Source organism: Setaria italica, chromosome V (genome assembly GCF_000263155.2).
Source record: "Setaria italica strain Yugu1 chromosome V, Setaria_italica_v2.0, whole genome shotgun sequence".
NCBI classification, from domain to species: Eukaryota; Viridiplantae; Streptophyta; class Magnoliopsida; order Poales; family Poaceae; genus Setaria; species Setaria italica.
The window spans coordinates 44477801-44490607 of NC_028454.1; the positions used below are offsets into that span (position 1 = coordinate 44477801).

General features: G+C 42.6%; 2 protein-coding genes across 2 annotated transcripts; one reads left to right on the forward strand and one right to left on the reverse strand.

Annotated features, from left to right (window-relative positions):
* The first annotated feature begins 406 nt into the window (after positions 1–406).
* Positions 407–6112, forward strand: LOC101774093 (dolichyl-diphosphooligosaccharide--protein glycosyltransferase subunit 2). The gene is made up of 19 exons (XM_004970955.3): positions 407–704; positions 871–1066; positions 1148–1237; positions 1365–1421; positions 1532–1601; positions 1928–1992; positions 2390–2444; positions 2648–2775; positions 2858–2973; positions 3198–3267; positions 3589–3690; positions 3792–3881; positions 3972–4120; positions 4368–4479; positions 4553–4636; positions 5033–5113; positions 5188–5412; positions 5513–5635; positions 5712–6112. The coding sequence occupies exons 1-19, from the start codon at positions 550–552 to the stop codon at positions 5826–5828; spliced, it is 2085 nt and encodes a 694-aa protein (XP_004971012.1). The 5' UTR covers positions 407–549; the 3' UTR covers positions 5829–6112.
* Positions 6113–6446: 334 nt separating this feature from the next.
* LOC101774499 (ABC transporter B family member 26, chloroplastic) lies at positions 6447–11441 on the reverse strand. Its single transcript, XM_004970957.4, has 18 exons — positions 10727–11441; positions 10496–10620; positions 9979–10021; positions 9832–9876; positions 9623–9745; positions 9439–9542; positions 9202–9256; positions 9040–9110; positions 8843–8945; positions 8491–8701; positions 8335–8408; positions 8139–8195; positions 7964–8038; positions 7794–7868; positions 7425–7706; positions 7277–7341; positions 7136–7196; positions 6447–6981 (listed from the first exon to the last, which is right to left on the reverse strand). The coding sequence occupies exons 1-18, from the start codon at positions 11123–11125 to the stop codon at positions 6901–6903; spliced, it is 2049 nt and encodes a 682-aa protein (XP_004971014.1). The 5' UTR covers positions 11126–11441; the 3' UTR covers positions 6447–6900.
* Positions 11442–12807: the final 1366 nt, after the last annotated feature.

A 12807-nucleotide genomic window follows, 5' to 3' on the forward strand; every position in this document is an offset into this window, starting at 1 on the left:
CGCAAGCACCTTCAGTTTTTTGCATCAACTCCAATATGCATCTTATCTAAATTGTGAACAAGATATGACCATTCATTATGTAAGAGCATAATGCGCATATATCTCACTTGTCTCACCAATCTTTGTATATGGCACTGCGAAAAGTAATGTGAAAATTAATTCCTTTTTCTTTAAACAATAAGCAAAATGTAAAAGAGGACAAATCACAGGACCAGAGTGTGTGTGTTTTTTGAAATTTTTACGACAGAATTTATCCGAATCTCAGGCCCCAAGCCATATTTGGAGCGCATAGAAAAAAATTACTTGATGGGGATCATGCTGAAATCTTGAACAGCTCCACTAATCTCAAAGCACAGCCACCTCTCCATCTCCGGACGGAGCGCAGACGTCGAGACTCGAGACCGCAGGCCAGGGCAGGCCGATGCCCGCCGATCTGGCGAAATATTTCTAGTCGTCCCCCTCCTTCAACCTTCAGATCTGGCCACTCCCACACGCCCAGTCTCCTAAACCCTACTCATCTCTCTCTCGGCGACGGCAATTGCCATCGCCATGGCCGGGAGGCGCCCATCCCCGGCGGCCCTCCTCATCCTCCTCGTCGCCGCAGCCTTCGCTCCCATCTCCACCGCCGTCCGCCCGGTCTCCGACGCGCACAGATCCGCGGCTGCCGAGCTCTTCGCCCCCTCCGCCGACGGATCCTTCGGCGAGTAAGTGCACTAACCACTCGCGAGCGCGTTCGTATTCCCGATCTCAGCTACCCGGCACCCGCTGACTCAGTAGCCGTTCGAGCTGGGTGCGGATCGATCTGCCTGGTTGAAATTCTCACGCTTATTTGCGTTTGCCTGTTGGTTTTGGTTTATGTGCACCGTGTAGTTTGGAGAGGACGTATGAGGCGGTAAGGACGTTCCAGATACTCGGGTTGGAGAAGTACAAGAGTGAGACTGGGAAGGCGTGCAAGTTTGCCGCAGAGAAGTTGGCTTCCCCCGCCTCGTCCGCTGCGAAAGATCTGTTCCACGCGGCCCGGATCAGCGGCGCGCTCGGATGCAGTGTTGATGCCGGCGTGTATGATGTGAGTGTTAGCTTTAGAGATCTCGGTGTTGCTACTCGTATTGTCATGTTTGGGGATGTTTTGAGTTTCGTTCATTGACAGGGTGTCGTGGCAAGGCTTAAGGCAGTGATTAAGGACACAAACTCCCTGCTGGAATTCTACTATTCTGTAGGAGGTCTGCTTAGCATCAAGGTCAATCCCCTCTAATGCCCTTTACATCGATATACTTGTTTGTTGCTCATGATTACTTTTAAGTACTTCTCTGAATTTTGTATGGTAGTTGATCAATTTTTGTTGTTTTTTCCTTATTTTTTTGCAGGAACAAGGCCACAACGTTGTTCTATCTGATGCAGAAAGCACATTTCACGCCATTAAGGTGACCACAATTCAATATGGCAATTCATTTTTCCTTATTTAGTTTTTGCAATGTACAATATATTTCCTCTTCAAATCAGCGTTGTCTGATATTTATTATTTTTCCTGCAGGCACTTAGCCAAAGCGATGGGAGATGGCGTTATGACACAGACAGTGCTGAATCTAGCACATTTGCTGCTGGTAATTGTTCTTGTTCTTGTTGACCTGCTCTATTTATTGGAATAAAATAGATTACTACCTCTGAATCGGCAATACAGTAGCAGCAGCAGCAACAAAACCTTTTAGTCAAAAGCAAGTTGGGACAGGATAGAGATGAAATCCAACATGAGCCACCAACAAAAAGGACAACTTATATAAAATACGAAAAATGCATTAATATTTTGCCTGCATTCTGCACATGCCAAGTCAGCCCATCTCCTTCTGAAGCTTGTTATCAGCTTTAGGACGATTTCTGCTGCAAAAAATAATACATAGCCACTGATTTTCATAATAATGTACTGTCACAGGTATCGCGCTAGAAGCTTTGGCGGGCGTTGTTTCTCTAGCAGATGCTGAGGTTGATCCATCCATGGTGTGTATTCACTCTTTGCTTGGTTAATAATTTAGACCTTGTCCACCATGTTGTTGATGCCTCAGCTTATCTTTCTCAAATATGCAACACGACCCCATTTATTTCAGTATCTTATATATGACGAATTTGACATCATTTATGACACTGATTTCTTTGTGCACAATGTGATTTTGCACTTTTGATGATCTCAGGATATTTAGGTACATCAGTGCGAGCTTGTGTAGGATGCTATGTTTTTCTTTGTTGTTTCATAGAATTTGTTGCTGAATAGTTCTCAGTTCTCACATATTCCACTCTTAGGATTTATATAATTCTTGCCGTGCATTTGTTTTTGCCGCTATCCGTTGGTATGTATTAACATTTTACTGACTGATGGTCTTGATTTTAATTCCATCAGGTAGGAGTGGTAAAAAATGACATCGTGAAGCTGTTTGACACTATCAAGAGTTATGGTATGTTGTCTAACATCAGAAGTAGAGATAAAAATGAGTGGGCAAATGCCTCTCTTTTGGACTTTGTTGTTGGCTAGAAGACCCCATGAGTCTAGGGCACTGAATTATAGATTTATGTGATCATTAAGCAGCACAGGAATTTTTCTTTTCTCTTGTTTTTATGGTTTCTTGGTGTACTTAGTTTCGCATGTATCTATGCTTAGATGATGGCACCTTCTACTTTGACGAGAAGCATGTTGATGCTACTGAGTACAAGGGCCCAATAACGACTTCTGCTTCAGTAGTGCGTGGTGTTACCTCTTTTGCAACTGTTGCCTCTGGGAAATTGAATGTGAGTATCTTAAATCTTCGGCACTTGTTCACTAAATTTATGTGTAAGAACCTTTCTTATGTAACTACTCTTAAATCTACAGATCCCTGGTGAGAAAATACTTGGATTGGCAAAGTTCTTCCTTGGTATAGGGCTCCCTGGTAGCGCAAAGGATTGCTTTAATCAGATTGAGTCTTTGTCATTCCTGGAGAACAATAGGCAAGCCTTCCTTCTTTATTTGTTCTTGAGGAATATGGATATCTTTAATCTTTTCACTCTATGGCCAGTGATACATATATTTGTTCCATTTCCGTTTGCTATGATAGAGAATTTCCTGTTGCATGTTGGTGATTCAACATATCATTTTTTTGGTCTCAACAGTAAGGTTTTTTTGGCCTTAACATTAAGGTTTCTTTGGCTTATCTGTTTTCTGCAATTTGCAGGGTCTTCATTCCTTTGATACTGTCACTTCCTTCCAAAGTATTTTCATTGACTTCGAAAGATCAGCTTAAGGTGATTGTTGCATGCCATCCGATGTGGTATTTGTAGCTGCAATTATATTACATTAGCTGAGTGTGTAAAGTAAAAGAAAAACATCTACAGTGAGGATTCGTATGGGGCCCAGGGCCATTATCCACTGACATTAGATGTTGTTTTCCGATTTCTGCACTTCCTGGTGTTACTGAGCAATTTGCCTGTAGTTAGAATTAGTATGCAGTGAGTTAAACTGTACACAATCTTGACTCATTGTTGCTACTCATTGCTTTTGAGTTTGTTGTGTGTAACTAAATGTTAGTTAGCTCCAACTCTTTCCTCATTGCCTATTCTTTTCAGGTTGAAGTCACAACAGTTTTCAGATCTGCTGCTCCTCCACTCAAAGTGAATCTGGTACAAGTGTTGGGTTCTGATTCTAAAGTCATCACCAGTGAGAACAAGGTACATAGCTGAATTATTGGCTACCTTAGGCGAGTTCCTTTTCATAATAGTGTTTGTATTGCATATCCTACTTCTTAACATCATTGTCCTTTTTGTCTCAGGAACTTCAATTTGACCTTGACAACAATGTTCATTACTTGGACATCGCTCCGTTGAAAATAGATGTTGGGAAATACTCTCTAGTTTTTGAGGTACTTTGTACTTTCACTATATTAGTTTGCTTCTTGTTGATGTGCTGGTAGTTGGCATTCTTTCTAACGGTCTGACCTTCTGCATTCCAGATTTCACTTCAGGAGCCAGAGCATGAGACTGTTTATTCTACTGGAGGGAGAAACACTGAGAATGTATTTATCACAGGACTGATCAAAGTTGACAAGGCAGAAATTGGAATTTCTGATAATGACGCTGGGACCGTGGAGTCTGTTCAAAAGTAAGGTTTAAAAGTGATTTGACTTGATGCCATTTCATTCAAAATGAGTTGGCTAAAACTTTGAAGACAGTTTACCTGTCCTAAATGAATTGGCAATTTCTGTAATCTTTGTATCATTTATGCACGCAGTGTTTGTGATGGCTCATCTTATCTAACTAAGCTATACGGTAGATTTGGAAGTTCAATATTTTATTTTTGTTGTGGAACAACTTACCTGATGTTTTTCTATTTTCAAATTGCTTTTCAGGTTAGATCTTCTGAAAGATACAAAAGTGTCTCTCTCTGCAAACCATCTGCAAAAGTTGCGCTTATCTTTTCAACTAACTACACCGCTTGGGCACACGTTTAAACCTCACCAGGTTACCACTCTTTGTTACATTCTGACGTACTATGCTTATTCTTTTCCTGACATGGTTTAATGAATGTGTTCAGGTGTTCTTGAAATTGAAGCATGAAAGCAATGTTGAACACTTATTTGTGGTGCCTGGTTCTGCAAGGCAGTTTAAACTTGTTCTAGTTGAGTATCTCCCCCCTGGAATTTCCTTTGTTAGTGTTTTGGATGATCACACTTTATTGCTTGTACCAATGTGGCGAATAGTTTAGGTCAAACACTCAGTTATCTCAAAAAGTTGCACATAGCAACACAGCTTTTCACTCTGAAAGATAATAAGTTAGGCAATGTAACTTGTTTTCAATTATTTTTGTGTTACTCATCAAACCATGCTTATGCGAAGCTGCACTGTTTGGTAACTGACATTTAAATTAGAAAACATAATCCAGTTGCATTTTTTTATGAAAATAGATTATGTTCGATGAAGTGGGATACGCAGCATAATTTGCTTGCCTTAATGCATCTTTTAAGTCCTTGGTGCCGTGAAGAGATTCCTTATATGCCTTTTTGGCTTCTTGTAGGACTTCCTAGGTTTGGTGGAGAAATTTTACTACCTTTCTGGAAGATATGACCTTGAGCTTGCAGTTGGTGATGCTGCTATGGTATGTAACCATGTAATTGCCCTACTCCTGTAGTACCAATTTCTTTGCATTGCTGATGTTCTTTGTGTGCTCAGGAAAATTCGTTTCTACGACCTCTTGGGCACTTGGAGTTGGACCTGCCAGAGGCCCCAGAGAAAGCCCCAAAACCTCCCGCACAAGCTGTTGACCCATTCTCAAAATTTGGGCCAAAGGCAGAGATATCACACATATTCCGTGCACCAGAGAAGAGGCCACCAAAGGAACTCTCGCTTGCATTCACGGGTCTCACTCTTCTGCCTTTCATCGGATTCTTGATTGGGGTGGGTAAAAAAGTCATGCTATTCATGTGGTCCATACATTTGTTTTGAATCAAAGTTAATGCCTGCTCTAACGTGACCTATTGATGGCATTCTCTTGCAGCTGATGCGTCTTGGAGTGAACTTGAAGAACTTCCCATCCTTGCCAGGACCGGCTGCATTTGCCTCGCTTTTCCACTCTGGAATAGGAGCAGTCCTGCTGCTCTATGTTCTCTTCTGGCTCAAGGTTTGCATATTCCTTGTGATAAGCATTATTATTTCACATGTGAACTGTTGCACTGATGACTTCCATTTTGGGGCAGTTGGATCTTTTCACAACCCTGAAGTACCTAGGCTTCCTCGGCATCTTCCTTGTGTTTGTGGGCCATAGGACCCTATCCTACCTCTCCTCGGTGTCGACAAAACAGAAGACTGCATGAGTGGACAATGCAAACAGAGGTTTCAGGATCATCAATTTTTGAGGTGGCCATTGCAGGTCCTTGGGTTCTCAGTCTTTGCTTGGTACTCTTTAACTGCTCCCAAGATTTTGTTGAGCGACTCGAGTTTTGAGTAAAGACTTGGTTTATTTCAGTTGGATTTCAAGAATCCTGATACTAGAAATGTAGTAGGACCTCACCTTCGTGTATGATGATGCACTGATGATTTCTGAATAGATTGGATGTTTAATCATAGAATTAATATGAGATTCGCCCTTCCAGATGCAGCATCAGTGTTTACCTTTGCCGTTTGGTTGGAACTGGGGTGCCGTACAGATTCAGACGTCGTACTATGTTTCGCTGATGTTTTTACCCCTAAAACCACACCCTTCTCATACCATGCTTGCGTAGTGCTGGCTGGCTTGATGCAGTGTGGAGCAGACGGATTGGAAGAGCACGAAAACGGCGTCTTTTCGGACTTCCAGTGACGGGTGATTATATTGTGCTACTTGCCTTAAATCTGCCCAGCCAGCGTATTCGGATGAATAGACACGAATTGTCTCAAAATGCAGGCTATAGCACAATTTTAAACGAAGGGCAGCATATGCGTTACGTTATAAATTATCAGGACGCGAAAAAATATACGTCACGCTATAATTACATGAAATAAATGAGGTACATCGTGCTCGAAACAAAATTGGAGCATTTTCTCCATTTGTAAAAAGTTTGGAACAAAGATCAAAATGCCTATACACTCTAGTTACATGCTGTATACGATGAAAATGTAGCGTACAGATTCCTTCACGAACTAGTGGATTCTTAGAAGCCTGCTCTCCTTACTGCCGTGCTGTAGATGTTTACTATCTTGCTCCTCTTCGTGGGGAAACCCATTAGGTTTAGCTTGATTAGTTGTAGAACGCTTTTGGTCCGTGGGGGAAACAATACAAGTTTATTCGAGCTCCCCGGTCCATGTCAGTCCTTGTAAAGAATATACCAACAACAGACGAGTCTTACTACCTGTCATTCCACTGAAAAAAAAACGGGCGTGGAGTAAACCACATTCTGTGATTTCAGGCTACTCGAAATCGTCATTTTGTCGCCTGGCTAATCTTGAATATAAACCATTCTTCTCAACAAGTTCACTGTGTTTACCATCCTGCAAAGGCATACGAAGAAACTGGGCATTATGAAACCACAATATGATATTATAGGTTGCTGCCAATAATCATGGGAACATTTATCCCCCGAATCACAACAGCCCTATGAATTTGCACTTTGAAGTTATGACGCAGCAATAGTTGAAAACATACCTCCACAATATTACCGTTTTCCATCACAATAATTCTGTCAGCTGTTTGGATTGTAGATAGCCTAAACAAGAAAAAAGACCAATACACCAATTATCTGACATGTCCAAAAATCAAATAAGCAAACACTTGTGTGTCAAGTACCTGTGCGCTATGATGACCACAGTTCTTTTAGCCTTCGAGTCACGGCTAACTTTTGTGATGACACTCTAGTAAGACACAGGGAATCGATTACAATACGCCATTTCGTGCAGAATTTAACGTATATTCAAGTTCCTCATGAGATGCTCACCTTCACATAATGTTCACTCTCAGCATCAAGTGCACTAGTGGCTTCATCAAGTAGTAAGATAGATGGATCCCTCAGAAGGGCCCTAGCAATAGCAACACGTTGTTTCTGACCACCACTAAGAAGAGCATCATCAACAATGGTGTTATAACCATCAGGTAGAGACATTATGAAATCATGAGCATAGGCCTGCTTTGCAGCCCACACAACTTCTTCATGACTGACTTCTCTTGGGCAACCATATTTAATATTAGAACTAATATCCATTCGGAATAAGCGTGGTTCCTGCACATATAAAGCATACATGGTTGTTTAGTACACCATAAGTTTCAGGTAGCAACACAATGTATGTGGATTTGATCAACTCTGAACCTGTCCAACAAAACCAATTCTTTCTCTGAACCATCTGATATCAAGCTCAGTGAGTGGGACACCATCAACTAATATCTGCATCAGCACGTCAGGCTTTCAAGTGTGAGATATACATTCAAAGGATGATTGTTTAGTGTGAAAAGCAGAGACCACAATTTGGAATAGCTTACTTGCCCATTTGTAGGCTCATAGAGTCGAAGTAGTAAATTGACTATAGTGCTCTTCCCACTCCCGCTAAGACCAACCTATAAGGGTCCATCACACAAACGCAGTAAGTAATAGATAAAAAATTGCACGATTTGTGAGAACTTCTATAAAAAAGAAAACCATGTTTTAAGTCCATACAATTGCAACTACTTCATTTGGATTCAGCGTCAGATTCAATCTTCCCAAAATTGGCACCTGTTGAGAAAAAAGAGATTCAATCTTCCATTTTTCCTTCAAATATTCCCCAATATTAAATGTTATAAGTTCAGAAGCACCAGTACGTGAACAACACTCATAAAAAGAAAAGGCATAAGAAACTTCAGTGTAAGCATACCGTAGGTCTCGATGGATATGAAAATGATACATCAGCATACTGAATTCTCCCTTCTAACTTCTCTAACTTGAGTCCTGCGATGATGAAAAGCTTTACATTACCGGACAGTTGTACCTGCAAAGAAATAATTTTACAGTCGTGCCCACATTTTCTTGCCTTTAGAGCTAAGCTGCTTGCTAGGCAGGAGATCCATCAAACGGAAGACTTTTTCACTTGCTCCAACAGATTGCATCAGGGAGGACCAGTTGTCTCCGATCCACCATGTGGACAAGATTAGCCATTCAGCATAAAGTGTGAATTTTGTCAACTGCTCAGCAGTCAACTTCCCAGACATGATAGCTAGCCCTCCAATCACCACTCCGATGACCTACGCGAAGCTTATTTGCAGGAGTACTTCATCAGTAATGTAAGGCAATGTCCATATCAGACTCCGACTTTAACATCACCAGATATTTTTCAAGTTACTATGATATTAATCATTGCCGAACAACAGGAACACCGGAGATACCTGAGTAGAATGGTATAGATAGTTCAAGCTTAGGCTCCAGCCTCCGTAAGCCACTGTCTGCCGAAAGCTTACATCATATAGCTTATCGAGCCACTTTGCATACCTATTGAAGATTCAAAGTACAAGATATTAATGATGCAAGCAAAGTGTTACCTAGAATGAACCTAAGAGACAGAAAAAAGAATTATAGAAATTGCCTTTTAAACTCCTGCTTTTCTGTTCCGTACACCCGCACCGTCCTAACCAAAGTTATCACCTCCTGAGCAACCTGATTTAAATTAATGTAAAAGGTTAATATGTACGATGGAAAGTGGATTTAACTTTAGCAAATGCATGTTTGTATAATTACAAAATCTTACATTATTGGCACTTGCAGTGAACTCCTGTGCAAATTTTGCTGCTCTTTTCTGAAACCTACCAATCAAGTAGTAATGTGATGGGTCGAGTTCTCTCATATGCACCAAAGATGCAAACCAACAAATAAATTTCTCTCGCATGCCTTTTCAAAAATGCACCGCTCTAGCAGCAGAATGTTGTAAAATGGAACTAGAGCAAAGGAACAGATAACTAGAAGAATCAAAGTAGTAAGTTCGTACCGTCCATGAACTAGCATAATTGTTGATAGTGTTGCACAAATAAGCATAGTACACAACCCAAGAGGCCAAGATAAGACTAGCAGATAAATTAATGCACCTGCACCCTGAAATACATTGAGGAAATGATGTGTGAGCTTTTCAAACACTGGGCGGTGTTTAATAGAACTCCAAACAAAATTCTCACCTGAAGTAAATTGCGTGAAATCAGGTTAAGGTCATTTCCTATAACACGAGACACTTGTTGGCAGTCAGAACCAAGCCTACTTGTCAGGTCACCAACAGTTTCTTCATCGAAAAAGAAAATATCCTAGCACAATATAATTACAGTGAAAATCCTAGTGATATAGTCGAGCGGAAAAACAGCTTCCATATTTTCCCCCCTTTCTTTGTTACCTGAGAAAGAATGGAATCAAATAGCATTTCTCTCATCCGTTTGACCTAAGAAAAATTTAGATGACGAATGTTAGAGACAGATCATATGGAAGCGATGTGTGGAATGAACAAACTTGTCAGGACATGAGGAATCTAACATGGTTTTACCAATATCATGTTTGCAACACCAAAACAGCAGCTTCGTACACCACTGCAAATGAGGGATACCACTACATAAGCAACCTCATTTGTTTCACAAAACCACACAGAAGGCAATGATCAATTTCAATTCTGTACAGAGTATCATGAAAAGTTCTTTGTTTCAATGTGTGCAAACTTGTTTATGTATATGCATTTCCCATAGTGACTGTAGAACTTCACGTTTGATCTTTCCTATGATCTTACAATTTCTACTCATTATCGCATAGCACATCTAACAAAACTTCATGGTAATAGAAAACAGAAATGTTTCAGAGTATTCCTCCAAACATTGCTGACGACAGGAACTTTCTGAATCCTACATTACCAACTACACCATCTGCAGTAATTTACATGTTACTGTTATAAACAATAATGCCTATGATCAGCAATCAGATGTGAGCAAACGGCTCAGTTGTATATCAAAATGTGTGTTATTTTATACCATGGACACTGTGAGCACAATCTGAACAAAAAGTTAACTAACCTAAACACTCCGGAAATCAGACATAGGACAACTAGAAGCTTGGCGTTTCTGAAGAACACAGCTCCTCCATTCTGTGCAGAGAAAATGGACGCTGCAAGAAGATGGGGTATAGCGATCTCCGCAAGCTGCAATCACAACCACAGCACATCAGTACGCTCATCAACAGACACCAAAAACTAGACAAATGGGAAAGTCAACCGCAGCAGCACTGCCATGGCTGGCTCGCATTACCGCAGCGCCGACGAGGGACACGAAGCCGGCGTAGATGACCCAGCGGTCGGCGGCGACGAGGCCCCACATCCGGCTGAGCGCGGAAAGCGCGGTGGTACCGCTCCCCTCGGCGCGTCCGCCCCCGTCCCCGGCCTCGTCGCCGTCCTCGAGGCGCCACCAGCTTCCCCCCGGCAGCACGTTCCGCAGCCGCTCGATGAACTCCCCCACGACCACGCGGCGCCGGCCGAGGCCGCCGAACTCGCCCCCGATCGCCGCGGCGGCGCGGATCCTCGCCGGCCGCAGCACCAGCCTCCGCTGCCGCGGGGCCCGCAGCGGCGCCCGCCTCGGAGCCAGGGCCAGCGACAGCGACGGAGAACCCGGGGCCGCGCTGAGCAGCAGCATCGCGGCCGTAGGCGGCATTCCGCAGTTTCGAAACCCCACCCCCTCCCGCGCGAGACTCGATCCGGATTCCGATTCGCGGCCGACCTCACGCTTCAAATAGCGAAGGGAGGGGGGAACCCCCGCGGTTGCGTCCTCGCCGGAGTCGGGCAGGGTTGGATTGCCGTGCGCGCCACTAGTACCGCGACGGGCGCCTCTCCTCCTCCTCCTCCGGCTGTCCCGGCGTTTTCTCCTTCCTCGATTTCTCTGTCTTTTTCCGCGTATTTTGAAGAATTTTGTGTGCTTTTTTTTTTGTTTGTTTCCCACGAGCGTGTGCGTGTTTGCGCTGCGCAGGGCTGCGTGGTTTCTCGGAATTTCTTTTGGGTTTTGGAAATTGTATGGTCGTGATTAATTTGTGAGGTTTTTGGATTGGCTTTGGTTACGCGGGGAGGCAAACGGGGACTTCTGCTCTGTGGTCGTGATTCGTGAACCTCGTGTTGCTGCTGGCTGCTGCCCCTGCTTGCGAGTTGCGATGAAGCCAACATGGCCATGGGCCGTATCGCCATAGCTGGTGGTTGGTGCCTTGGTGGACTAGTAGTTTTGTTCTTTTGGAAATTTGTGGATTTTTTTTTCCTTTTTCTTTTTTGTTCTTGGCCCATGTATACATGTCAGCCTAGCAGCAATGTAGTGCTAACTTATAGTACTACTAAGTTCTTGTTAAATACGATCCATGAAATGGGATTATATCTCACAAAATCAGTAACAATTGATAATATTGAATCATTACCGCATCCAAGACTATAATGGACAGAGCACGAATTAGCCAACATCTAACTTGGAGAGCATATACTGATTTCTATGTTACCTAAATTAGCCATAAAATTAATTGTCCGGTGATTTCCATGTATATAAATGAAAAAAAAATATACAAAAGTTTTCGAGCTGATCTCGACAGGGAAGATATCCACTTCTCTCCTCCCAGTAGAGAAGCTACCAAGAGAAGTCTGTTATTGCTTGTCAGAAACAAAGATCTGATACAAACAAACAAAGATTCGCGTATAGCACTCAGTCGCTCACTGCTCAGAGTCTACAAGTCAGTGAAATGGATGTGGACTGATGCATGTGCTGCGTACATACGTACACGGCCGCACGCGGAGACTTGGCTTCGCTGTTGGGAATTGCTGCTAGCTAGAAGTACGTTACTACAGTCTGCCAGGAGACCGGAATTCAATTGCGTCTGGCCGTCTGGGTGATGGAATTCCTTTCAATTTTCGTAACCGAAGGTTCGTCCCTTGCGCTGTTGAGCGCTGTTGGACTTGAAATAAAAGGTCCAGATAATCCGCAGAGAAATAAACAAGGATTAAAGTATACTGGTATCCTGGATTCAACCCTCTCCTGCACCTTCGGTCTGAAAACTGAAATATACATTGACTCTTGAGAGTGACGTGTGATCTCTTGATCGATCTCTACGCAAGACGGCAAAAGCCAGGATTGTTCAAAATTGGCCGTGGAACCATTAGTTGACATGCAGTACACATAAACAATATATAGACACACACACAGAATACTATACGGGTTGTACTAGATATGGATTTTTCACATGTGCTGATCATATTCATATGGGCTATCAACACTATTTATTTTTGAATCAACGGTGAGATAAATCATGATTAAGTGAGAAATACATAAGATGGTGAGATGAATCAAAGGTTAGATGGAGAGAA

What these genes read in the sequence shown, in the direction of transcription:
- LOC101774093 (XM_004970955.3), top strand. Translation starts at nt 550, where the DNA reads ATGGCCGGGAGGCGCCCATCCCCGGCGGCCCTCCTCATCCTCCTCGTC. An exon ending in TGACACTATCAAGAGTTATG is followed by an intron (nt 2,445 to 2,647) that starts GTATGTTGTCTA and finishes ATCTATGCTTAG; the next exon opens with ATGATGGCACCTTCTACTTT. An exon ending in TCATTCCTGGAGAACAATAG is followed by an intron (nt 2,974 to 3,197) that starts GCAAGCCTTCCT and finishes TGCAATTTGCAG; the next exon opens with GGTCTTCATTCCTTTGATAC.
- LOC101774499 (XM_004970957.4), bottom strand. Translation starts at nt 11,125, where the DNA reads ATGCCGCCTACGGCCGCGATGCTGCTGCTCAGCGCGGCCCCGGGTTCT. An exon ending in CAAATGAAGTAGTTGCAATT is followed by an intron (nt 8,039 to 8,138) that starts GTATGGACTTAA and finishes GGACCCTTATAG; the next exon opens with GTTGGTCTTAGCGGGAGTGG. An exon ending in AAAACGGTAATATTGTGGAG is followed by an intron (nt 6,982 to 7,135) that starts GTATGTTTTCAA and finishes ATGCCTTTGCAG; the next exon opens with GATGGTAAACACAGTGAACT.